This window comes from Cetorhinus maximus, chromosome 22, assembly GCF_964194155.1.
Source record: "Cetorhinus maximus chromosome 22, sCetMax3.hap1.1, whole genome shotgun sequence".
In the NCBI taxonomy this organism is placed as follows: Eukaryota; Metazoa; Chordata; class Chondrichthyes; order Lamniformes; family Cetorhinidae; genus Cetorhinus; species Cetorhinus maximus.
In genome coordinates this window covers 3,692,713-3,719,950 of record NC_135900.1, presented here as the reverse complement: position 1 = coordinate 3,719,950, position 27,238 = coordinate 3,692,713, and the positions used below count along the sequence as shown (strand labels likewise).

The window sequence follows — 27,238 nt, the reverse complement described above, 5'->3', positions numbered from 1 at the left end:
AGATCCACATTAGAGGTTAATGTATAAAATTAAAGCACATGGCATTGGGGTAATATAGTGGCACGGATTGAGAATTGGTTAGCAGACAGGAGACAGAGAGTAGGAATAAGTGGGTCTTTTTCAGAGTGGCAGGCAGTGACGAGTGGGGTACCACAGGGATCAGTGCTGGGGCCCCAGCTATTCACAATATATATCAATGATTTGGATGAGGGAGCCAAATGCAATATTTCCAAGTTTGCTGCCAACATGAAACTTGGTGGCAATGTGAGCGATGAGGAGGGTTCAAGGTAATTTAGACAGGTTGAGTGAGTGGGCAAATACATGACAGATGCAGTATAACGTGGATATCCACTTCTGTAGAAAAACAGAATAGCAGAGTATTATTTAAATGGTGATAGATTGGGAAATGGTGATGTACAAAGGGACCTGGGTGTCCTTGTACACCAATCACTGAAAGCAAGCACGCAGGTGCAGCAAGCAGTTGAGAAGGCAAATGGTATGTTGGCCTTCATTGCGAGAGGACTTGAGTACAGGAGCAAGGATGTCTTACTGCAGCTGTTCAGGGCCTTGGTGAGACCACACCTGGAGTATTGTGTTCAGTTTTGGTCTCTTTACCTCAGAAAGGATATACTTGGCAAACAGGGAATACAGCAAAGGTTCACCAGACTGTTTTCTGTGATGGCAGGATTGTCGTTTGAGGAAATATTGGGCCGATTAGGCCTGAATTCACTGGAGTTTAGAAAAATGACAGGAGATCTCATTGAAACATATAAAATTCTGACAGGGCTGGATAAACTGGATGCAGGGATGATAATTCCTCTGGCTGGGGGATCTAGAACAAGGGGTCACAGTCTGAGGATATGGGGTAGACCATTTAGGACTGAGATGAGGAGAAATTTCTTCACCCAGAGAGTGGTGAACCTATGGAATTCTCTACCACAGAAGGCTTTGGAGGGCAAGTCACTGAATATATTTAAGAAGCAAATAGATAGATTTCTGGACTCTAAAGGCATCAATGGGTATGGGGAGACTACAGGAATATGACGTTGAGATAGAGGATCAGCCATGATCATATTGAATAGCGGAGCAGGCTCGAAGGGCCGAATGGCCTACTCCTGCTCCTATTTTCTATGTTTCTATAGGGAGTAGTTGAGAGGAATAGCATAGAGGTATTTAAGGAGAAGCTAGATAAACACATGATGGAGAAATGAATAGAAGGATATGCTGATAAGGTGAGATGAAGAGGGGTGGGAGGAGACTTGTGTGGAGCATAAACATTAACATTGACCTGCTGGGCTCAAGTGGTTGTCTTATGAGGAAAGGTTCTCATTGGAGTTTAGAAGAATAGGAGGTGATCTTAGTGAAACATTTAAGATCCTGAGGAGACTTGACGGGGTGGATGCTAAGAGGATATTGCCCCTTGTGGGGGAATATGGAACTCGGGGGTGCAGTTTAAAAATAAGGGGTCTCCCATTTAAGGTGGAGATGAGGAGGAATTTCTTCTCTCAGAGGGTCAGGGATCTTTGGAATTCTCTTCCCCAGAGAGCAGCGGAGGCTGGGTCATTGAATATATTCGACGCTGAGTTAGACATATTTTTGTTTGTTATGGGTTATGAGGGACAGGCAGGGAAGTGGAGTTAAGGCCACAAACAGATCAGCCATGATCTTATTGAATGGTGGAGCAGGCTCAAAGGGTCGAATGGTCTACTCCTGCACCTATTTCTTATGATCTTATGGTCTGTTCCTGTGCTATACGTTCTATGTAATTCTATGTAACCTGCATTTGTGCAACATTTTTCTCAAACTCAAGTCATCAAAAGCTGCTGGCCTCTATTTCTAGGGCCATCTTTCTAAAGCGATGGGTTAATTAGCTTGACTAGCAGGCTGTGTATTCACTGCATTGAACGCTATGCTTTTTTTTAAAAGGGCAGTGTTCTGTTTTCATGATGTACTGAAGCACTTTACCTCCATTTTTGTCAGTTTATATCTAGGCAAAATCAGCAGCCAATCTGTACACAGCAGGATCCCGCTGAGACAACTATTCTCAATCAATCTTACACATGGTGAGTTGAAAACAGCAAATATTGGAGTAGATTTTATGAATTATAGGCGGAAAATCCTGGTGAGCAAAGCTGAAGAATTCCTGATGGGAACCATCGGAAGCTTTCCCTCTCTATTTCTGTAACGTCCTCCAAGCCCACAACCATCGATCATACAGATGATGAATTAGGAGCAGGACTAAGCCATTTGGCCCCTTGAGCCTGCTCTGCCATTCAATAGAATCTTGGCTGATCTAATTGTGGCCTCATCTCCACTTTCCTTCCTACCCCTATGGCCTTTGACTCCCTTGTCAATCAAGAATCTATCTAACTCAGCTTTAAAATATTCAATGACCTTGCCCCCACCACACTCTGGAGAACAGAGTTCCACAAACTCATAACCATCAGAGAGAAAAAAATTCTCCTCATCTCTGTCTTAAAAGGGAGACCCTTATTTTTAAACAGTGTCCCCTAGTTCTAGTCTCTCCCACAAGGAGTAACATCCTTTCAGCATCCACCCTGTCAAGTCCCCTTAGGATCTTGTATCTTACAAGAAGATCACCTCTCATTCTTCTCAACTCCAATGTATAATTGTTCAACATTTCCTCATAGGATAACCCCCTCATTCCAGGAATCAGTCGAGTGAACCTTCTCTGAACTGCTACTAATGCAATTATACCCATAGAAAGATAGAAACGTAGAAACTAGGAGCAGGAGTAGGCCATTCGGCCCTTCGAGCCTGCTCCGCCATTCATTATGATCATGGCTGATCATCCAACTCAATAACCTGCTCCCGCTTTCTCCCCATATCCTTTGATCCCTTTCGCCCCAAGAGCTATATCTAACTCTTTTTGAAAACATACAATGTTTTGGCCTCAGCTACTTTCTGTGGTAGCGAATTCCACAGGCTCACCACTCTCTGGGTGAAGGAATTTCTCCTCATCTCAGTCCTAAATGGTCTACCCCATATCCTCAGACTGTGACCCCTGGTTCTGGACTCCTCCACCATCGGGAACATCCTTCCTGCATCTACCCTGTCTAGTCCTGTTAGAATTTTATAGATTTCTATGAGATCCCCCCCCTTATTCTTCTGAACTCCAGCGAATATAATCCAAATCGACTCAATCTCTCCTCATATGTCAGTCCCGCCATCCCAGGAATCAGTCGGGTAAACCTTCACTGCACTCCCTCTATAACAAGTACATCCTTCCTCAGATAAGGACACCAAATCAGCACACAATATTCCAGGTGTGGTCTCACCAAGGCCCTGTATAATTCTTTCTTAAATAAGAGACCAAAATTATGCCCAGTACTCTAGGGAGAGAATTTTCTCCTCGTTGGGGGAGCTGTGGCGGGGGTGGGCGCGATTGGACGTGCAGCCAACCGGCGCCCTCGATTGGCTGGGCACTGCCATTTTACTGAAGCGGGCCAATTAAGGCCTGCCCAGCATGATGTGTGCCCGGAAGCGCTATGCGCTCCCTGTGTGGGCGGGGGGGGAGGGGTTGCCTGAGTCAGGAGTGCGCCCTGTCGCGCAGGCGCAAGGAAGCGCGCAGAAATCTCCCTGAGGCACCGAGCTGCCTCAGGGAGATTAGTTTTAAGTTTTACCAGTTCAATAAAGTGTTGAAAAATTTTTTATGACATATCCCCTCATGTGAAACTGTCACATGAGCTGGGACAAGTGCATCAACTTTAATAAAAAATTTTCTGAAAATTTTAAAGCCTTCATGAGACCTCATCCCGCCCGTGGATGAGGTTCCATGAAAAATGCGAAGGCTGTCTGGGCTCTTCGCCTGCCCAACAACCTTAAGGTTGGACGGGCAGCTCAGCTGATTTCCTTAATTGCTTTTTAACAGGCCTTAATAGGCCTTTGACAGTCCGGTGGGTAGGAAGCCTACTCGGCTGCGCACCCGCTGAGCTAAAAATCTAAATGACGCGCAATGACGTTGGGATGTACGCCCGACATCAGCCCGTGTCATTTTATACCTTGGTGAGCGGGACCCGCCCCTACCCGCCAAGCCGAAGATTCTGCCCCAGGTGTGAAACTGTACACAATATTCGAGATATAGTCTCACCAACACCCTGTCCAACTGTAGCAAAACATAAGAGTCATACAGACTCGAAAGGTTAACTCTGCCTTTCTCTCCACAGATGCTGTCAGACCTGCTGAGTTTTTCCAGCAATTTTTGTTTTTGTTGTAGCAAAACATCTCTGTTTTTATATTCCATTCCCCTTACAATAAACAACAACATTCCATTTGCCTTCTTGATCACTTGCTGTACCTGCAGACTAAATCAACCCTTCAAGGTCTCCGTGCTTTTCCAATTCTTCCAACTCTTGCACATCCCCGATTTTAATCACTCCACCACTGGTGACTGTGTCTTCAGCTGCCTGGGTCCTGAGCTCTGAAATTCCATCCCTAAACCTCTTTGCCTCTCGACCTCTCTTTGCTCCTTTAAGAAACCCCTGAAAACCCAGTTCTTTGACCAAGCTTGTGGTCACCTGCCTTAATACCTCCGTGTGCAGCTCAGTGTCTGATAATACTCCTGTGAAGTGTCTAGGGATATTTTATACTATGTTAAGGGTACTTTATAAATACAAGCTGTTCAGGAAACAGAAAATGCTGGAAATATTCAGCAAAACAGGCTGCAACTGTGTAAAGCGAAACAGGGTTAACATTTCAGGTCAATGTCCTTTTGTCAGGAATGCAAATTCATATCATTTGCCTTGTTTTCCTACCTAAAGAATTATCAAAGGCCAGATCTGAAAATGTAGGAGAAAATCTCAGCCAATGATTAACTCAAAGCCCTTATGAAAATTGGATTGAACTGGACTGTGCTACCCTGTTAACAATCTGGCCAACCGGCCTCAGATATTGTGATGTGGAAACCTGTTCCTGACAGAACTATCTGCTCTAGTCCTTGAAGGGGTTGCAGCCAGTTAAATTCTGCAGTAAAGTCCTGCCGTTCGCGACTCCCTTGTTTGCGTTTTCACTTACCCGCACTTTGTACACCACGTCGCCCACCACATGATCAATGTTTGCTTATCCACATTTGTTTCTCCCTCTCTCCTCTTACCCAGGGGGAGACGGCAGCCATGATGGAGCAGAGGCTGGAAGGATTGCAACTGAAGTGCAGCCTGAGTGAAGGGATTAGCCCAGAAACATCCAAATCTCTTGGTCCAGAGCTGCAATAGCAGCTTTGTTCAAGTTTGAAATCTTCACCGATATATTGCTCAGAGGCTCCTCTGTCTGTCGCATACAGGTACTGCACCACAATTTGCTGTAGAGTAACTGCCCAAACTAATGCTGCCCTCGCATGGTTGGAACCGATCTAGTTGAGTCCCATTGAAAAGCATGTCCATTGCTTGTGATTACGCCATTTGCGAGGTTTCACAGGAACGGAATCCCCGCAAACAGTGGAACTTTACTGTAGTCCTTCTCCCAGAGGCAAGCTCCCAATAGAGGTTGCTGGATCCCATCCACTGTACACAAATAAAGTTAAGCCAGCAAACTAGGACATGGTATCACAGAATTTAGAATCATAAAGCCCAGAAGGAGGCCATTAGGCCCACTGTGCCGGCCCAATTAGTCCCCCTTACAGCCCTGCAAATTCTTTCCCTTCAAGTATTTACCAATTCCATTTTGAAAGTTATTATTGAATCTGCTTCCACCGCCCTTTCAGGCAGCACATTCCAGATCAACTCACTGTGTAAAAAATTATCCATCTCATCTCTCCCCCTGGTTCCTTTGCCAATTACCTTAAACATGTGTCCGGTGGTTATTGACTCTCATGAGAGGAGGAGGAGGAGGCTCTGCAAATATCCCCATCCTCATTGATGAGGGAGCTCAGCACATCAGTGCAAAAGGCAAAGCTGAAGCATTTGCAACCATCTTATGCCAGAAGTGCTAAGTAGATGAACCATCCTGGCCTACTCCTGAGGACCCCAGCATCACAGATGCCAGTCTTCAGCCAATTCAATTCACTCCACGTGATATCAAGAAACGGCTGAAGGCACTGCCCTACAAAGGCTATGGGTTCTGACAACATTCCAGCAATAGTACTGAAGACTTGTGCTCCAAAACTTGCTGCTCCCGTAGCTGAGCTGTTCCAGTACAGCTACAACACTGGAGCTACCCAGCAATGTGGAAAATTGCCCAGGCATGTCCTTTACACAAAAAACAGGACAAATCTAACCCAGCCAATTACTGCCCCATCAATATACTCTCAATCATCAACAAAGTGATAGAAGGGGTCATCAACAGTGCTATCAAGCAGCACTACTGCCTGCTCACTGACACAGGTCAATTTCCAGAATTCCACATGAAAACTGTATCTCCCACAGTAAATCTTCAAGCTTTGCTATAAATATCATGATTCAATTTCTGACTACTCTGATTCTTCTCTACCTTCCCTTCTAAGTTTGGAAACAACAGCCTTAATGTTATGGCACAGCCGATTGTAAATGCTGAGCTGCTCAAATCCTAAAGTGAAACTTGAAACACCTGCCACAACTGTTTTGAAATTTGTATATATTTCGAGATGCGGCCTTGAATTCAGTAGTAATAAGACTACTGAGCCTTATAGGTTTCTTACAAAACTAAATTAAACCTTTATTAAATAAAAAAAATGATTTTAAGGACATACATAGGTTTACAAATTACCACTATGATAACCCCTGGCTCCCCTAGTTAACCTAACTCCCAGTTACACCTCCATCAAGGCAACAAGTAAAAGGCATAGACTTAAACAGACCCAGGCAAAGCACACACCCAGGACAGTCAAATTCAAAATGAGTTTTCCTCAGCTTCAGTTCCTTGTAGACAGCAACTTGAGGCTTTTCACACTTGTGTTAGATCTTACAAAATGCCTTCTCCTTACACATAACCTCATCTCCTTTCTACATATTTTTCCCTTTGAATGCAAATTCCCATTGTTTCACTATATCTTTGGACTTTACCTCCCTAATAATCAAAATCTATCATAGCACCAGTTTTACCAGTAATCTTTAGGAAAAATAGACATACTGTTTCTTAGTTTCTCCTGGCTAGGTGAAACATTTCACCCCTCTTTTGAATTCAAGCTACTCTGGTTTATTTAAAGATGCAAATGTTCCCTTTACACCTCACGTTCTAAAACTTGCCCCATGTTTGCCTATTTACAATTTCAGACCTAGCTTATCTTCTGATACATCAAAGCCTTCAGACCAGCTGCCTTTAATTCAATTAAGTCACACACACACACACACACACACACACACACATAGACACTTTTACTCTATTTTACAATAAATTCTAAATAACATTATGAAAACTATTATATCTTCCTGACACATAACTTTGTACGTAAGAGGCACTTCATCAATAATTCCTACAGTGTTAAACCCATAGTTGAATGAGGAGTTGTACATAATTGAGAAGAAAATGTGAAAGTCGAGTTTCTAGAGTACCTTTGGATAACTTCTTCATTCCTGATTAGAAAGCTTGCGCGCTATTCTTTCAGCTAACCCATTTGACGAGGGATGATATAGTGCTGTTATAATATGTTTAATTCCATTTAAACTCGTGAATCTCTGAAACTCTGTACTAATAAAGACAGTACTGTTATCTGAAACAATGGCTTCCGATAGGACATGTAAACTAAAACATTGGCTGGTTTGAAGCTTTTCAACAATTGCACACGATGTCAGTGATCTAACTTCATACACATCCGTCCACCTAGAATGCACATCCATGATCGATAAAATCATGGTACTTAAAAAAAGGCCCTATATAATCCAAATGTAGTCTAACCCACGGATAACCAGGCCCCTCCCACCCATGCAGTGGGGCTGAAACGGGCAACTTCTGGTGTTGCTGACACTGGGGACAGTGCTTGACTCTGCTTTCGATATCACTGTCTATGCCTGGCCCCAGACATAGCTTCGCACAAGCATCTTCATCTTTGATATGCCTGGGTGTGCACCGTGAAGCTCTGTCAAGAGTGGTTCTCTCCCTTGCAAAGGGACAATGACTCTTGACCCCACAACAAGACTCCATTGTGACAACTTAACTCTGTTTTATGGGCATGGAATGGTCTTATCTCTTCAGACACTGGTGAATTCGACTATCCTTGCAATACCAGGCCTCGGACTTCTAACAAAATTGGATCCCTGTTTGCCCAATTCCTTATTTGCTTCACACATACAGGCGAAGAGTCCAAGAAATTCAACACAAGCACAACTTCTTGTGGCACTGGAGCATGTACAATGCTATCTGGTAACGGAAGACGACTGAGTGCATCCGCATTTGCAATATGCACACCAGGACGGTGCATGAAGGTATACTCATACACAGAAAATATCAAAGTCCAATGTTGAATTCTTGCTGAGGCTTTGGCAGAATGGCTTTATCCTCACTGAATAAACCCATTAATGGTTTATGGTCCGACACTATGGTGAAAGGTCATCCATTCAGATAATGATGGAATTTCTTCACTCTGAATATCACTGATAAACCTTCCTTTTCAAGTTGTGAATAACCCTTCTCAGCTGCAGAGGGGGTTCTGGAGATGTAGCCAATTGGCCTTTCGGAACCATCTTCCATCCTGTGTAACAGCACAGCTCCCACATCATAAGGAGACATTAATATTAATTCTTTTGATGGGCATAATGTACCAGTAGACATGACGAGTGTAATAGCTTCTTGACTTTCACAAAAGCTTCTTCTTGTTGCGAATTCTATGACCAACGATGGTTCTTTTTCAATAATAAGTGTAAAGGTGCTAAAACTGTTGACACGTTTGACAAGAAGCGACTATAATAATTAGTCATGCCCAAAAAACACTTGAGTTCAGTGACACTGACTTTCTCCTCTACTGAACGCAACCCCATGGCATCCACTCGGTGACCCAAGTAAGCGACATCTGTCGCTTGGAAAGTACATTTCTCTTTCTTCAATCATACACCAGCTTCCAAAAATCTTCTTGAAACCACTTCCAGGTTGGCCAAATGTTCAGCTTCCATTGGCCCTGAGATCAGAGCATCACCCAGGTACACTACTACTCGGGGAAGTCCTTGAAATAGGCTTTCCATGGTCCTTTGGAAGATTGCACGGGCATACGATACACCAAAGTGTAGGCATGTATATTGGTACAGGCCCTTGTGAGTGTTGATGGTTACACACCCTCTAGATGTGCTGTCCAGCTCCAGCTGTTGGTAAACATGGCTCATGTCCAGCTTGGTGTAGAATTTTACCTCCAGCAGCTTAGCGTACAAACCTTCAATCCTCAGGATAGGATATTTATCTAGTTTAGCAGCCTTGTTCACAGTTAATTTGTAGTTTCCGCAAATGCGAATAGTTTGATCAGGTTTCATCACAGGGACTATGGGCGCTGCCCATTCTGAACATTGGACTGGCTGGATGATGCCCAGCTTCTCTACACGGCACAATTCTGCACCCACCTTCTCCTTTAGGGCATGAGGCACAGATCTGGCCTTAAAGAAACCGGGTGTTCCCTCCGAATCTACATATATTTTTGCTTGTAAGCCTTTTATCTTTCTCAATCATCACAAAACACACAGTCATATTTAACAGCTCAGGAATTCCCCCTGTTCTCAATCGATAGATTTCTGACCAGCTGAGCTTCATTTTTAGTAACCAGTCTCTGCCCAGAAGATTAGGTCCTTCACCTGTCGTTATGATCACTGGAAGCTGGGCTGTCTGTTGCCTATAGGACACAGGTACTGTGGCGATGCCTTTTACCTGCATTGACTCTCCAGTGTATGTCTTCAATTGAGCTGTGGTTTGCTCCAGATTCAGTAGCTGGGTACCTTCACTTAAGTATTTAAATGTGTGATCTCCCACCACTGTGTTTGAGGCTCCCATGTCTACCTCCATGACTAGAGGCTTCCCATTCACTTGAAGGGTGATGGTTATTGGTTCAGTTTTTACTGCTTTGACAGTGAACAGGGAATAGATATTGGTGTCAGCAGCTTCTGGTCCTGTTACATTTTGCTTCAATCATCTTGGTCTGCTGTCTGATTGGTTCTCTTGACTTTACCCTGCATTGCTTTATTACCTGCCCTTTCTTGTGGCAGCAATGGCATTCTACCTCCTTAAATCTGCAGGTTACCCCCACATCTGTAACAGATTTACTCCTGAATCGCTGCTGAAATGTTTCCACTGGGCCTTTTCCTTTTCCGAGCAGCAGAGACTGTCCTCCGCTTAGCAACTGTCTCTGGTTTTCGTGCCAGGTCCGGCAGTCGTTTCCCGCCCCAGCTGAAGAACGGGGCCATGTTACACATTCTGTAAAGCCTGCGAGTCCCTCTCAGCACTCTCCATTGCTAGCGCTATTTCTATGGTGCGCTACAAATCGATGTTAACTTCTGTGAGTAAACGGTGCTGAATGGCATCATTGTGAAAGCCACAAACCAACTGGTCCCGCAACCTGTCATTGAGCGTATCTCCAAAGTCACGGTGCTCAGTCAACTGCTTCAATTTCACTATATAAGTTGCAATGAACTCACCCGGGGCCCTTACTCTGGATTTAAACTTAAATCTCTGTGTAAATACCGATGGCTTCGGCTACAAATGCGTCTTCACGAGGTCTACCAATTCGTTAAAAGATTTAGAACTGGGCGCATTTGAGGCCATCAGGCTGCGGAAGTGGTAACCACAGACACTCAGAAGAATTGCTTACTGCTTCACTTCCGCGTTTATTTCATTAGTCATGAAATAAAAACCTAGGCGTTCTATGTGCTGGCTCCAGTCTTCCATGGGTGCATCATAAGGGTCAGTTCTGCTGAAGAGTGCCATGACTGGTCAGTATATTTTTCTTTTTTCCTTAAGAACTGATTTACTCACATTCACAAGGTGAGGTGCAGCATCAGAGCTATTTTACACTCATTGCCAAATGTAATTTACTTGATGGAGTGGACAGGTTTCTACTTGAAACAGATAACTTTATTACAGAGCTCTTTTAGAAGCTACATGCTTGAACCACGCCCATGACTAGAAAGCTACGCCCCCTCAGATTACCCATGCTTTGGTCTCATTCGTCAGAACAATCACATGACCCCTAAGGGCAGAAGTAGCAAAGGTTATACCTTCAATCACTACAATTACTATGTTAAATGTGCTAGAATGTTGTTGTTGTTGGAGCCACATGTAGGCCCAGATCAGGTAAAAGACTGCAGATGTCCTCCTCTAAATGACATCAGCCAACCAGTTGGGCTTTTATACAACCTGACAATCTCATGGCCATTTTTACTGATACCAGCTTCTTTGTAATGACTCAAGGCTCATGCTGACTCTCAATTGACCTGAACATTTCAATATAGGGAAGAGTGAATTAGGTAGAAGATGGCGTCACATTGTTAGGAACCCAAGAAACATGAGGAAGCATCGAGGAAGAAATCCGTCTAGAGTTCACTATCTGTTGAATATGGCAGGTGATCAGCTAAGCCTGTGCTGAAATAGATGACCTCAGTTAGGCTGACAGTACAAACTACTGACCTCAACACCTCCAGAATTAGGAAGGTGGCAATCAGCCCTGACCTGAGTTCCTGGGCAAAATCCAGTGATCTCTGCTCGAGCTGTATGGGCAATGGACAAAATGGTCATTTGAAGTTCTGTGAGGGTCAATTAGCCCACTGATGCTCTCACAAAGAATATCTGGATGAGGGACCAGCTGGAGCCCAACTCCATATGTAGAAGCTCGTACAACACTCAAGAAACTTGTGTTATGACGCAGCAGATGGTAAATGCTGAGCTGTTCAAATCCCAGAGGGAAACTTGAAACAGCTGTCACAACTAATTTCAATTTGTATGTTTCGAGATGTGGGCTTTGAATTCAGTAAAATATCACCGAGTCTTAGGTTTTTATAAAACTAAACATTTATTAATAAAAGAAAAGATTGTAAGCACATACATGTGTCTACAAGTTACTGCTACAATAATTTTTAAATCCCCTAGTTAATTTGATTCCCAGTTGCACCTTCATTAAGGCAACAGTAAAACACACAGATTTTAAAAGACTCAGGCAAAGTTAACAATGCTCTGAACAGTCGAATTCAAAGTGAGTTCTCTCAACTTCAGCCCCTGGAGACAGCAGTTTGGTACATAAAGACTGAAAGCATTTCACACTTGTTGAATCTTAGAATGCCTACCCTTACATATAGCCTTCGCTCCTTTATACATATTTTCCCCATTGAATTGCAAAGACCCATTGTTTCAATATGTCTTTGGATTTTACCTTCCTGATAATAAAAATCTCTAAGTTTTACCAGTAATCTTTGGGAAAAATAAACACACTGTTTCATAACTTCTGCTGGTTAGGTGTAATATTTCACTCCATCCTTTGAATTTAAGCTAGTCTAGTTTATTTACAAATGCAAATGCTCCTTTACACCTTACATTCTAACACTCCATTAATGTTTACCTATTCAGCATTTCAAACCTAACTTCTCTTCTGTTACATCAAAGCCTTCAGACCAGCTGCCTTTAATCCAATTAAGTCTCTCTCTCACATACACACCACACACACACATTGACACATACAGACACAGATTGCACTATTTTACAATAAATTTCAACAACATTATGAGAATGATTATATCTTCCTGACACTTGGCTCCATCCAGCACAATGAACTGCATTTGATTGACAGCCGATCCACCACTTTAGACATCCCCTCCCTCCATCACTGGTGCAAAGTGCCATTTGCAAGATGCACTGCAGCAGTGTAGCAATGTGGCAAGGCTTTGTCGACAGCACCTCTCAAACCTGTGACCTCGATCACCTAGAGTGATAAGAGCAACCGATGAATGGGAACACCACCAGCTCTGAGTCACACACCATCCTGACTTGGATGTAAATCACCGTTTTCTCAATGTCACTGGGCCAAAATGCTACTAACAGCACTGTGAGAGCACCTTCAGCACATGGACTGCAGCTGTTTAAGAAGATGGTCCAACATTACCTTCTCAAGGGGCAACTAGGTACGGCAATAAATGCCAGACTTGTCAGCAACACCAACATCCCCAGAATGATAAATTCAAAAATACATATGTATATCTTAGTAGGATGTCAGTGTCTTTGGGAGAGGATTAGAGGGGAGAATCCCTGTAAGAAAAGTATAGAAGGACACACATGTTCTTGAACTCGGTTAACAAGGGCTTTGGTGTATTAATTGACCGACTCCCATATCGAGTCATTAACAATGGCTGATACAAGTATTTTTTATTATTCATTCATGGGATGTGGGCTTCGCTGGCTGGGCCAGCATTTATTGCCCATCCCTAATTGCCCTTGAGAAGGTGGTGGTGAGCTGCCTTCTTGAACCGCTGCAGTCCATGTGGTGTAGGTACACCCACAGTGCTGTTAGGAAGGGAGTTCCAGGATTTTGACCCAGCCACAGTGAAGGAACGACGATATACTTCCAAGTCAGGATGGTGAGTGACTTGGAGGGGAACCTCCAGGTAGTGGTGTTCCCATCTGTCTGCTGCCCTTGTCCTTCTAAATGATAGAGGTCGTGGGTTTAGAAGGTGCTGTCTAAGGCACCTTGGTGAATTTCTGTTAATGGACAATAGTGAAAAATCATAGTGACAGGACTCTCCTTTTCTATATCTTTGGCCGAATGGTCCTTAGTTACTATAAACTGTGAGTTTAGCATTTTACTTAACAGAGGTAATAACAGTTTACATTAAACAATAGGACACTAGATGCTGCAGCTTACTGACATAGAAAGTGACCCCTTACTGTTATCTGACCTGTTAAATCCACTTGCATAAGTAGAGAGGACTTAACTGAGAGTGACCTGCATATAGATGCTGACCTTGGATAAGTTTGCGTCATTTAGAACACAAATATTTACAAAGCTTTAGCAAAGCAGCAGAAATAAAGTACATAGAGGCATCACTCCCTGTGTTGGGGGAGAGGGAAATGGGTAGTTTCGTCCTAGGGGATTCTGGGAATTCAGGAAGGATCCTGGATCTGCTGATTGTGATGATCTAACAGAATCCCTGAGACATAAGAACATAAGAAATAGGAGCAGGAGTAGGCCATTTGGCCCCTCGAGCCTGCTCCGCCATTCAATAAGATCATGGCTGATCTGCCCCAGGCTTCAACTCTTCTTTTGTGCCAGCTCCTCATAGCCCTCAACTCCCCGATATTTCAAAAATCTATCTACCTCCTCTTTAAATACTTTCAGTGATCTAACTCTCCAGGGTAGAGAATTCCAGACATTCACTACCCTCAGATAGAAGAAATTCCTTCGCATCTCAGTTTTAAATGAGTGCCTCCTTATTCTGTAGCTACATCCCCCAGTTCGACATTCCCCCACTAGTGGAAACATCTTCTCAATATCTACCCTGTCAAGCCCCCTCAGAACCTTGTAAGTTTCAATAAGATCACCCCTCATTCTTCTAAACTTTAATGGATTAAGGCCTAGCCTATTTAGCAGTTCTTGATAAGTCAACCCCTTCATCCCAGGAATTAGCCTAGTAAATCCCTTCTGAACTGCCTCCAATGCCAGTATATTCTTTCTTAAATAAGGGGACCAAAACTGTACACAGTACTCCAGGTGCGGCCTCACCAACATCCTGCACAGTTGTAACAAGAACATGGTCAGAAACAAAAAAAAAAGACACAATATGTATATGTTTAAACACTGATTCCTAGAACTTGGAGAGGGTACAGAGGATATTTGCTAGAATGGAGCTAGGAATGAGGGATTTGAGTTATATATATATATATTTTATTATTCATTCATGAGATGTGGGCTTCGCTGGCTAGGTCAGCATTTATTGCCCATCCCTAGTTGCCCTTGAGTAGGTGGTGGTGAGCTACCTTCTTGAACTGTTGCAGTCCATGTGGTGTAGGTACACCCACAGTGCTGTTAGGAAGGGAGTTCCAGGATTTTGACCCAGCGACAGTGAAGGAACAGCAATATATTTCCAAGTCAAGATGGTGTGTGGCTTGGAGGGGAACTTCCAGGTGGTGGTGTTCCCATCTATCTGCTGCCTTGTCCTTATCCTTGTCCTTCTAGATGGTAGCAATCATGGGTTTTGAAGGTGCTGTTGAAGGAGCCTTGGTGAATTCCTGCAGCGCATCTTGTAGATGGTACACACTGCTGCTACTGTGCGTCGGTGGTGGGAGGCATGAACATTTGTGGATGTGGTGGCAATAAAATGGGCTGCTTTGTCCTGGATGGTGTCGAGCATCTAGAGTGTTGTGGGAGCTGCACTCATCCAGGCAAGTGGGGAGTATTCCATAACACTCCTGACTTGTGCCTTGTAGATGGTGGACTGGCTTTGGGGAGTCAGGAGGTGAGTTACTCGTCACATTATTCCTAACCTCTGACTTGCTCTTGTAGCCACAGTATTTATATGCCTAGTCCAGTTCAGTTTCTGGTCAATGGTAACCCTAGGGATGTTGATATTGGGGGATTCAGTGATGGTAATGCCATTGAACATCAAGGGGCGATGATTCGATTCTCTCTTGTTGGAAATGGTCATTGCTGGCACTTGTGTGCCATGAATGTTACTTGTCACTTATCAGCCCAAGCCTGGATACTGCCCAGGTCCTGCTGTATTTGGACATGGATTGCTTCAGTGTCTCAGGAGTCGCAAATGGTGCTGAACATTGCGCAATCAGCAGTGAACATCCCCACCTCTGACCTTATGATGAAAGGAAAGTCATTACTGAAGCAGCTGAAGTTGGACCAAATTTTAAGTGCTTTTGATAGAGCAAGGACAGAGCAACAGTTTCTTTTGGCAAGTGGGTCAATAACTAAAAGTCACAGATTTAAAGTAATTCGGAAAAGAATTGAGAGGGAAATTAGAATTTTCTTCACACAGAGAGTTGGTATGCTCTGGAATGCATTACCTGAAAATATTGTGGAATAAGATTCCGGAGGAACTTTCAAAAGCAACTGAATGTGTACTTGCAGAAGACCAATCTTCAGGAATTTTGTGAAAAATCTGAGGTGTGCGGCTAAAGTGGACACCTTTTGTATTAGACAGGAGGCAGACTTCTTGAGTTTCCAACCCTGCTAGTTAATGAAATGAAGAACACAGTTGCACCCAAGCTGGAATTCAAGTTCGAACTGGAGTGTAACTGTGGAGGAATCTGTGATGCAGTTCTCCATCATACTAGGAACTCAAAGGTGAACTCCCTAGTGCCTGAGGCTTTTTATGTCCAGTTGCAGCTCCCAGTGATGGTGTGGGCTTGAATAGTTTGGATTTGAAGTGCATGCACAAAACCTTGTAACATCCTGATGCTTTGATGTAATCCATTGACTTAAGCTATAGAAAGAAGAACTCAGAATGGCTTTAGATACAAATCAACTGCACATACCTTTAATATAAATACACTTTAAGAGGAGTTAAAGCACATTATTGTACTGGATTCTTAAAGGTGGAGTCCTCCTTCTCATTGTCCCAAATTATTCATATACTTTATCCCAAAATGTCATAAGCACGGTAATTAAATTCTGTTCTAGCAAACTGCAGTTGTTGAAAAGAAAGACAAATTAGAAAGATGTAGGTGGAACTGATGACGGGACAGAAGCAAATGCAGATGTTTTGGTTAATCTCTCCAACATAAATGGGGTAGAAATAATCTCAGATTCTGAGTTTAGTGATTAATGACCACAAGTAGATGGGTAACTCAATGGGGATTACCTCAAACAGTCGCAAGGCTTTGGCCAAGGCTCCAATCTCCTCCTTCAATGAGAAAATAAGGGATATTACATTGCCCTTGGTAGACTTTTCCTCAATGTACATCGACTTCTATAAAGGAAATAAAAGAAACATCATGGTACTGATTGGCAGTAAGTAAACCAAAAACTCCAGGATTTGACTGCAAAGCCAATTCCAATTTTGCATCAGCCCCAGAAGATGACTGCACATTATTCTTCGACCACACCTTCCAAACCAACAACCTCCACCACCAAGCAGGACTGGGGCAGAAATTGCATGGGAGCACCATCACCTCCACATCCCCCTCCAAGTCACACACTGACTTGGGAATTTATCACTGTTCCTTCGCTGTCGCTGAATCATAATCCTGGGATTCCCTCACTAATGGCACTCTGAGTGTACCTGCACCACACAGGCTGTAATGGTTCAAGAACCACCACCACTTTCTCAAGAGCAACTACAAATGGTGAATAAATGTTCGTCTTGTCAGTTCTAGTTTGTTGCAAAAGAAATGGAGTGTGTGAATATTTTCTATTAAATATTTTTGTACGTGTTCTTATTTTTTGCAGACAGTATTTAAACGGCTAGAAACTGAACTGGACCATCCATATAAATACTATAGCTACAAGGGCAGTTCAGGGGCTAAGAATCCTGCGGTGAGGAGCTCACCTCCTGACTCCCCAAAGCCTCTCCACAAGGCACAAGTCAGGAGTGTGATGGAGTACTCTCCACTTGCCTGGATGAGTGCAGCTCCAACAACACTCAAGAACAGAAACAGAAAATGCTGGAAAAACTCAGCAGGTTGAACAGCTTCTGTGGAGAGTAAAAACAGAGTTAACGTTTCGAATCTGTATGACTCTTCTTCAGAGCACTCAAGAAGCTCGACACCATCCAGGACAAAGCAACTCACTTGATTGGCATCCCATCCACAAACATTCACGCCCTTCACCATTGACACACAGTGGCAGCAGTGTGTATCATCTACAAGATACACTGCAGGACCTTACCAAGCCTCTTTCAACACCAACTTCCAAACCCATGACCGCTACCATCAAGAAGGACAGGGGCTTCAGATAGATGGGAATACCACCACCTGGAAGCACCCTCCAAGCCATTCACCATCCTGACTTGGAAATATATCACCGTTCCTTCACTGTCGCTGGGTCAATATCCTGGAACTCCCTCCCTAACAGCACTGTGGGTGTACATACACCACATGGACTGCCGCGGTTCAAGAAGGCAGCTCACCACCGCCTTCTCAAGGGCAATTAGGGATGGGCAATAAATGCTGGCATTGCCAGCGAAGCCCACATTCCGTGAATGAATAAAAAATTTGAGGAAAGGTCGGACAGGCTAGGCTTGTATCCACTGGGGTTTAGAAGAGTAAGAGGTGATTTGATTGAAACCTTTAAGATCCTGAGGAGTCTTGACAGAGTGGGTTGGGAGAGGATGTTTCCTCTTGTGGGAGAATCTAGAACTAGGGTCCTTCTTAACCGAGGTTTCCCCCCTCACTGTGGTTGACAGGACCCTCCACCGTGCCCGACCCATCTCCTGTACCTCTGCCCTCACACCCTCCCCTCCCTCCCAGAAACATGATAGGGCACCCCTTGTCTTCACTTTTCACCCCACCAGCATTCAACGGATCATCCTCCGCCATTTCCGCCAACTCCAGCATGATGCCACCACCAAACACATCTTCCCTTCACCCTCCCTGTCAGCATTCCAGAGGGACTGTTCCCTCCAGGACACCCTGGTCCACTCCTCCATCACCCCCAACACTCATCCCCTTCCCACGGCACCTTCCCATGCAATCGCAGAAGGTACAACACCTCTCCTTTACTTTCTCCTCCCTCATTGTCCAAGGGCCCAAACATTCCTCCCAATGTGGCCTCCTCTACATCGGGGAGACCAAACACAGACTGGGTGACCACTTTGCATGACCCAGACCTTCCTGTCGCTTGCCATTTCAACACACCACCCTGCTCTCATGCCCACATGTCACTCCTTGGCCTGCTGCATTGTTCCAGTGAAGCTCAACGCAAACTGGAGGAACAGCACCTCATCTTCCGACTAGGCACTTTACAGCCTGCTGGACTTAACATTGAGTTCAACAACTTCAGACCATGAACTCTCTCCTCTATCCTCACCCTTTTTTCAATCCCTTTTTTCTACATTCGTTTTTATTTTTTATCCACTTTTTAAATTTATTTTTATTTTTATTCATTGTTTTATCCTCTTTTTTTTTATCACCCCCTTTTATCCCATTTTCTATCCTTTTTTCCCCACCACTGCCCCCTCCCCCCACCCCACCCCCAAAAGGGCCATCTGTTACTTGTTCCATGCTGTTCTTTCACACAATGCTTACCTTCGTTGCGCTATCACTACATTCTGCTTTCTTACCTTTATGGCACTATTAGCACTTTTTTTAGTCCTTACCACTACCATTAACGCCCCCTTTGTCCTTTTGTTTATGACATCTTTGTCAATCTCTCCTTTGTTCCCACCTATCGCTGGCCTTCTATCCAGCTTCACCTGCCTCCTTAAACAGTATAAATGTCATCACATTTCCACTTCTCTTCAGCCCTGAAGGAGGGTCATACGGACTCGAAACGTTAACTCTGTTTCTCTCTCCACAGATGCTGCCAGACCTGCTGAGTTTTTCCAGCATTTTCTGTTTTTGTTCTAGAACTGTTTAAAAATAAAGGGTCACTAATTTGAGAAAGAGATGCGATGAAGAGAATTTTTTTCTGTCAAAGGGCTGTGAGTCTTTGGAACTCTTCCTCAAAAGGCAGTGGAAGCAGTGTCTTTGAATATTTTTAAGGCAGAGCTATTTAGATGCTTGATTAACAAGGGGGTGAAAGGTTATTGGGGATAGGCAGGAATGTGGAGTTGAGGTTACATTCAGATCAGCCTTGACCTTATTGAATGGCGGAGTAGGCTTGAGGGGCCGAGTGGCCTACTCCTGCTCCTAATTTGCATGTTCATATGTATGTAAGATATCTTCATTATTCACCTCAAAAACCACAACTCTGCAGTCTCAATTCTTTGCATCGCCTCACTGATCATCCAGCACTCACTTCCATATGTAAAAATTGGTGTGATGTAGCATTTCAGGATTCTCAGCATTTGTGCTCATCATGACCTTTTTAATTCTTTCAAATGCATCATTGGCCATTCCAGTCCTTCATCTTATTTATTGGTCACACTTTCCGTTTGCTATTAACATATTTCCAAAATTAGCCTACCTATGTGACTTCTTGATTCTTCCCTGTAATCCTACATTGTGGTATGATTTTCTTTTTGGATACTACTAGACGTTTTTTCTCCTGACAATTTATGCTCAGCCCTTTCTTCTCATTTTCACTCACTACTCTATCTAAAGCCTTTTGCAGTTTCTCTTCAGAGTCAGCAAAAAGAACAGTATTATCGGTATATCCTATTAAGGCTCTAAGCCCTTATTCATTACTGCTCAAAGAAGGATCTTAGTAACATGACTCATCAGACTCATAGTGCAATGGAATTCACATTCAATTACTCCAGGCTTCTTAGGGAGCAGAATAACTATTGATTTACTTACATTTTCCTAGGTTACTCCCTATGTCGTAAACTTCTTAAAGATAAGAGTCAGTTTGTCTATTCCAAAGTCTTATAAACTTTTAATTTGTTCAGTGACTATATCTTCCGGACCTTTGGCTTTATCATTTTCCATCGTATTTATTGCTGTTCTTTTTCATCTTTCATGAACCATCCATCTTTTTTCTTAATTGTTGGCTTTTTTTCTTGTCAGTTGTCCTCAAATAAGTCTCGTGTGTATTCAGTCCGTCTTGTAGGGTCCCTTTCCTTGATAACATCCCCTTGTTTCCCTTTGATGCATCCACCAGATGTACGTCCAACTTTTCCTGTGGTTTCCCTAGTGTCTTATGCATTTCCCTTGAGTCTGTGTTTTTATGTTTTCTATTCCATCACATGTTTTGTTCATCACTTTTCCTTCTCTTCAACACGTTTTTGTTTGATCCTTTTATCCAATTCTTGGGGCAGAATTTTGCCCTTGACAGGCGGGCGGGCTCCACCGGCTCGGTGGCGGGCGGGCAGCCGATCGCCGCCGCTGAAACGGGCCCCGCCGCCATTTTGAGTGGGCGGGCCAATTAAGGCCCACCCAGCGGGCTGCCCGATGGGAAGCGCTATGCACTCCCTATGTGGGGTGGAGGGGGAGGGATTCCCCAACTGTCAGAGTGCGCTCCTTCATGCATGCGTGCGAAGAGCGCACATCTCCCTGAGACTAAGTGCTGCCTCAGGGAGAGCGCTGACAGTGTTTGAAACTTTAAAAATAGAAAAATAAAAAAATTATTAACATGTCTCCCTCATGTGACAATGTCACACCAGATGGGGCGTGTTAATAAATATCACAAAAACTTTATTAAACTTTTTAAAAACAGACATGAAGATGAGGTTTCATGTTTTTTTCAGAAGCCCCCTGGGGCTCCTGGCCTGCCCACCAGCCTTAAGGTTGGATGGGCAGGGCCTTTAATTGGTTTAACTACCCATTGACAGGTCAGCGGGCGGACAGCTGATTTCGCTGTCCGCCCACCTTCCTGAATATTTAAAGGGACCGGGATGACGTTGGGGGTTCCCCCGCATCATCTTCACGTCGGCGAGTTGGGGGTGGGGCCCTCTCGCCGACGGAAAAATTCTGCCCCTGATATTTCCATTAATCTATTTCTTTCACCTTCTGTCTGTCCTCCATCAGGTCCAATATTTCATCTGTCATCCATTTTTGTTTCTTTCTCTATAATTGGAATGGTGATTTTTGATGATTCTAAAACTGATGCTTTGAGCATTTCCCATGTTGAATGGTTTCCTTTGCCTTCAAGCTGATCGAATTTTATTTATTTTTTTCTTTAATTGAACTCTCCGTATTGAGTAGTTCATAATTTTTTTTATTTGTTCTTGGGATGTGGGGCGTCTCTGGTTTGGCCAGCATTTATTGCCCATCCCTCATTGACCTTGCTCAGAGGGCATTTAAGAGTCAACCACATTGTTGTGGATCTGGGGTCTGGAGTCACATGTAGGCCAGGCCAAGTAAGGACAGTAGATTTCCTTCCCTAAAGGGCATTAGTGAACCAGATGGGTTTTTACTACAATTGGCAATAGTTTCATGGTCATCATTAGACTTTTAATTCCAGAATTTTTTCATTGAATTCTGCCTTGGTGGGATTCAAACCCAGGATCCCCAGAGCATTACCCTGGGTCTCTGGAATACCAGTCCAGTGTCAATACCACTACGTCATCGCCACCACCTCCCCTGACTAATCTCTTTGACCGACTAGTCTCTTTAATCCCACTGTTTTTTTTCAACTTTCTCAGCTTTATTTTGAGGATGCAAACTACAGGTACATAGTCACTTCTGTAGTCAGAACCTGGGTAGACCTTTGCTTGTTGAACTGCATTTCGGAATCTTATTGTCACAATAGTCAATTTGATTCCTGGTCCTGTCGCCTGGACTTTTACAGGTGTATTACTTTCGTGGATGCTCCTTGGACCAGGTATTTAGAATTTGCTGTACATCAATCGATCCACATTTCCCCTCTTTCATTAGGATCACCCAGGCCATGAGGTCCGACTATGTTGCTTTTCCTCATAGAACCTGCTTTTGCATTTAGATGACCCATTACTAAAATCACTTCACTTGTTTTGCATTGGTGTTTGGCTTAAACCAGATCTTCACAGAAATGCACAATATCTTCTTCTTCATTGTCAGATGTTGGCGTGGAGATTTGGATGGTGACAAGAGTGAGAGGTTGGGCTCTGATTTTAACTGATCACTCTGTCCGAAATAGCCCAGTAACCCAGCACACATCTTCATCCTCCTTCATCTGGGAGGATTCCTACCTGCTCACTCATGCTCTTGACCTCCTGAGTAGGTGAGTGTGATGCAGCCTGACATAAAATTACCTGTGTCTTTTCGGCACGTTCACTCAAACCAAGAATGTTAACATTCAAACGCCCCCTTTTACGCTTGACGTTCATCAACTTTCCAGGTCATAACAGGGTTCGCACACCCCATGTTCCAATGCTGGCGCTCTTCTTTTGGAGGCTGAGAGTAGCATGATGACGATCTGGTAGAACATGGCTGGGCTGAAGGGGACCACCTTGACACTGTTGAGCTTTCTCTTTGATTTGTGCTGGTCCTCGGTAATGCTCGGCAAAGTGGTTTGCTGGTGCCTTCTCCACGTTGTAGTGCTCAACTAACGAGAGTTTGTCTCCGTTGCCATCCCACCGGTTGAAGCAGGTGACCACCAGCCAAGAAGATCCGCCACCCTGCTCCCATGATGGTTTCACCATAAGCCCGGCACAGGGCCTTTCCAGGGACTATCAGCCAGGTCAGTTGAGCCTGGGTTTGTAAAAAGGCAGGGCCAACCGCACCCTGGGCACTCTCTTACCCTGGTTAGTGACCAGGGGTCATAAATTTAAGTTTGTTACCAAATAAACAATGGAGAAGTTAGGAGATATTTTCTTCCCTACAGGTGATTGTTAGGACATATAATGCGCTATTGGGGAGGTTGGTGGATGCAGCTTACACAATGGAAAGAGATAGATAAATATACAAAAAAATGAAAACCTATTAGGGCATGGGGGAGAGGGTGAGGAAATGGGACTAAGGGAAGACCCAATTAGGGAACTGGCACAAGAGCGATGGACTGAATAGAGTAAGAGCAGGGCAGTGGAACTATGAGATAGCTTTGACCCAGACATCCTTCTTTGGCTCAGTGTTAATTTGTGTCTGATTACGCTCCTTTGGAACAACTTTTTTTTTTAATCATTCACGGGATGTGGGTGTCTCTGGCCGGGCCAGCATTTATTGCCCATCCTAATTGTCCTTGAGAAGGTGGTGATGAGCTGCCTTCTGGAACCACTGCTTTCCACTTGGTGCAGGTACACCCACAGCTTGGAACTAAGGTGAATTTGATATACAATCGCGAGTTGTTTATGCAGTAAAAGTTTCAGGCAGGAGAAGCCATTGAACCCATCTAATTCACAATCACATTATTGCCCTTGCTCCATCTCTAATAACCCTGAATCCTATTTGTTGTAATTCCAACATTGTCAATCTGGTTGGCCTGAGTTCCCAATTTTTGTTATAAATACAGATGCAGAAGGAGAAAATGTGGATAAATCTGGAGCAGTTAGAATTCGGACTGTGCTGCCAAAGGGGCGCTGGAAACAGATCCAACAGTAACTTTCAAAAGGGAATTGGATAAATACTTGAAGGTGAAAAATTTGCAGGGCAATAGAGAAAGAGGGGAGGGGGGAAGGACTAACTGGTTTGTTCTTCGAAAGAACCAGCACAGACTCAATGGGCCGAATAACCTCCTTTTGTTCTGTGTTAATATGTAATATGATCCAGCTCAGGAAATATTTTGTTTCTCAATCAAAGGTTTAAACACAATGGGCAGAATGTTGCTGTCGGTGAGCAGGGGGCGGGGCCTGCTCGCCGACATGTAAAATGACGCGGGATGACATTGGGCGGAAGCCCCGATGTCACCCTGCCCCATTTAAATATTCAGGAAGGCGGGGGCGCAGCAAAATCAGCTGTGGGCCCACCAACCTGTCAATGGCCACTTGAAGCCATTGACAGGATCATTTAAACAATTAAAGGACCTGCCCGTCCAACCTTAAGGTTGTCGGGTCAGCCAGGAGCCCCGGCGGCAACTAGAGAAAACATGAAACCTCATCCAGCAGCGGGATAAGGTTTCATGCAGGGTTCTAAAAATTTTAATAAAGTTATAATATAAATTATGAACAATTCCCATCTTGTGTGACATTGTCACATGAGGGGACATGTTAGGGACTTTCTTTTTTCTATTTTTAATATTTTTTAAAGTGTCAGCGATCTCCCTGAGGCTGCACTTAGCCTCAGGGAGATGTGCGCTCTATCATGCGCATGCGTGAAAGAGCACACTCTCGCTTTTGGGGGATCTCCCCCTCCCCTGCCTGGACAGGGAGCACATAGCGCTTCCCGCTGGACGTCACGCTGGGTGGGCTTTAGTTGGCCCGCCCACGTAAAATGGTGGCGGGGCCCACTTCTCCGGTGGGGATTGGCTCCCCGCCCACTGGAGATTGGGTCAGGCCCACCGCCTGCCCGACAGGCAGAAAATTCTGCCCTATGGACCGAATAACCTCCTTCTGTTCTGTATTATTATATAATATGATCAAAGTCAGGAAATATTTTGTTTCTCAATCAAAAGTTTAAACACAATGAAGTGATTTGAACCTGTCTCCCCAGGCAGGACTCCCTCAGGCTGGGCGAACAGCTGGCTTTCCAATCTGCCAATATCACTGTCCACTGATTTAATTTGGGCAGGGTGTAAAATTAGTGTTGTACCCAATCTCCTCAGTTTCCTGATGGGTGGGTTACGTTATTGCTGTCCCCAAGTCTTCCTTTCTCACTTCACAGAGAAATGGTACAAGACCACTGTCTCTATTGCAAAGAAGGCAGTAAGGGAAGGGAAAGAAGATTAAAACAGAGACTACACCGCATGCTGGTTAACTTCTGAAAAGACAAACCCTTGGTAGGCTGACCTGCTGAGTTTTTCTTGTCTCTTGCATTCACAGTAGTTGAAAGAGTTAAAGGTTTGTGTTTGCGTTGAGAGAGGCCTGATGAAATGAGAATGAAAGGATGAAAAAGAATAAAGTCCCCCAGCACATCTTTACATTTAAATCTGAATTAGCAGCTCCGAGATTACCTTAGCATTCTCTACATTCTTCTTGCACAATGCCACATCCATTGTCTAAAGGTTTCTTCACAACTTTGCTGCTTTTGTCGCCTGAAGTTTTGGAGTTGCTCCCACAGGAGTTTGAAAGTTGGTTCAGCTCACCAGACTAAACTCTCCACTCCTACAAACCCGGCACTGCCGAATCTCATTCAGCAACTCAGGGCAGGGATCTTTGGCCTTGCTTATCTCATTGGTGCATTCAACCTGAGCTAGGTACACACCTCTTCCCTGATCGATAATTCGATCACTGGTGGTCTCCTCTCTCCGATTTGCAGCCTTGACCTAAAGTTTTCCTCGTCTATGCCCCTAACACTGACAATGCCTCAGTTCCTGCAGCTATTGCCACAGAATGCTGTTTAGCAGGGTTTGGATCCCGATTTATTTTCATAAGCCGAGGTCCTTACTTGCAAAATGATAGGAATAGCCTGACAGCATTCCTTCAACCATTCTTTCTACTCCTGTAATCTCCTATAGCCCTCCCAGCCTTTTTCAGAGGGTGGGGGTGCAGGGTGGGAGGGAGGGGGGGGGGGGGGGGGGGGGGGGGGTGGGACATAAATTTCAAATAAATATGACAGTGATTAACAAATAAAGAGGTTGGTGGAGGAAAAGGGGAGTGAGAGAGACAAAACTAACCACTCTGTCCAGTCCAGCACTCAGACAAATAAGGGGAGTGGAGTTCAAGTAAAAGCTCAGCCCCAATAAATCAGAATTACATTGCTGTTATTCTCTGTTTTTGTTCTGTTTCCTTTTATTTGTCCTAGATATCTGTGCTCCTCCTCTCGCACACTCCTGCTTTTAATCGCTGTACTATTGGCAGCTGTGCCTTCAGCAGTCTGGGTCCGAAGTTCTGGGATTCACTCCCTAAACCTCTCCAGCTCTCTTCCCTTCTTTAAAGATGCTGCTTAAGATCGACCTCTTCAGCCCAGTTTTCGATCCCCTGTCCCTACGATCTCCTTATGTGGCTCAGTGTCAAATTTTGTGTCTTTGGACATTTTACTGAATTAAAGACACCATTTCAACGTAAGTTGTTGTTTTTTATAAGGCCTATTTTTCCAAATTCGCACAGCCTAGACCGAAAGTGTTTCATGAATTCGGGCAACCTCTCCCTGGGGTGAAATTTTACGCCAGCGGGATTTTATGTTCCCGCCGAAGCCAAAGAAGTTTAGAATGTCTCGCCGCATTTTACAGCCCCATCCCCGCAGCGGCAGCTCTTCCCCCTCCCCTGACACTACCTCACCCCCCCCCTCCATGAAGGACTCTCGGTGCTGTGAGAATACAGTTACCACCAAATTCCCTTGCTCAAGTATTTAATTCGCTTTTCTTATTCACTCAGAGGATGTGACTGTTGTTGAAAGATCACAAGATGATAAGGAATGTGAAACATCTGGTGCCTTGAGCCTGCTCCACCATCCAATAAGATCATGGCTGTCCTTGTTATGGTCTCAACCCCACTTTCCTGCCTGCCCTCCATAAACATTGATTCCCTTGTCAATCAAAAATCTGCCTAACTCAGTCTTGATAGATCCAATAACACAGCCTCCAGTGCTCTCTGGCAAAGAGAACTCCAAAATCTAACAACTCTTGGAGAGAAAAAAATTGGTCATCGTCTCCATCTTAAATGGGAGATCCCTTATTTTTAAACTGTGTCCCCTAGTCTCCCCCACATGGGGTAACATCCACCCAGTCTTCATCCTGTCAGACACCCCTCAGGATCTTATATGTTTCAATAAGAACACCTCTCATTCTTCT

General features: G+C 44.2%; 1 protein-coding gene across 2 annotated transcripts in view; it reads right to left on the bottom strand.

Annotated features, from left to right (window-relative positions):
- The window catches only part of pah (phenylalanine hydroxylase), an 81,454-nt gene extending 55,778 nt beyond the window's left edge, over positions 1–25,676 (bottom strand). Inside the window, exons 1-2 of one of the 2 annotated variants that reach the window (XM_078567647.1) lie at positions 25,460–25,676; positions 16,698–16,805 (exon numbers count right to left, since the gene is read on the bottom strand). In XM_078567647.1, coding sequence (XP_078423773.1) covers positions 16,698–16,805; positions 25,460–25,501 — 150 coding nt within the window. In that variant the 5' untranslated portion in view covers positions 25,502–25,676. Of the gene's footprint in view, positions 1–5,034; positions 5,243–16,697; positions 16,806–25,459 lie in introns of those variants that run through there. The other variant, XM_078567649.1, reaches the window with a different exon arrangement.
- Between the last annotated feature and the right edge of the window lie 1,562 nt (positions 25,677–27,238).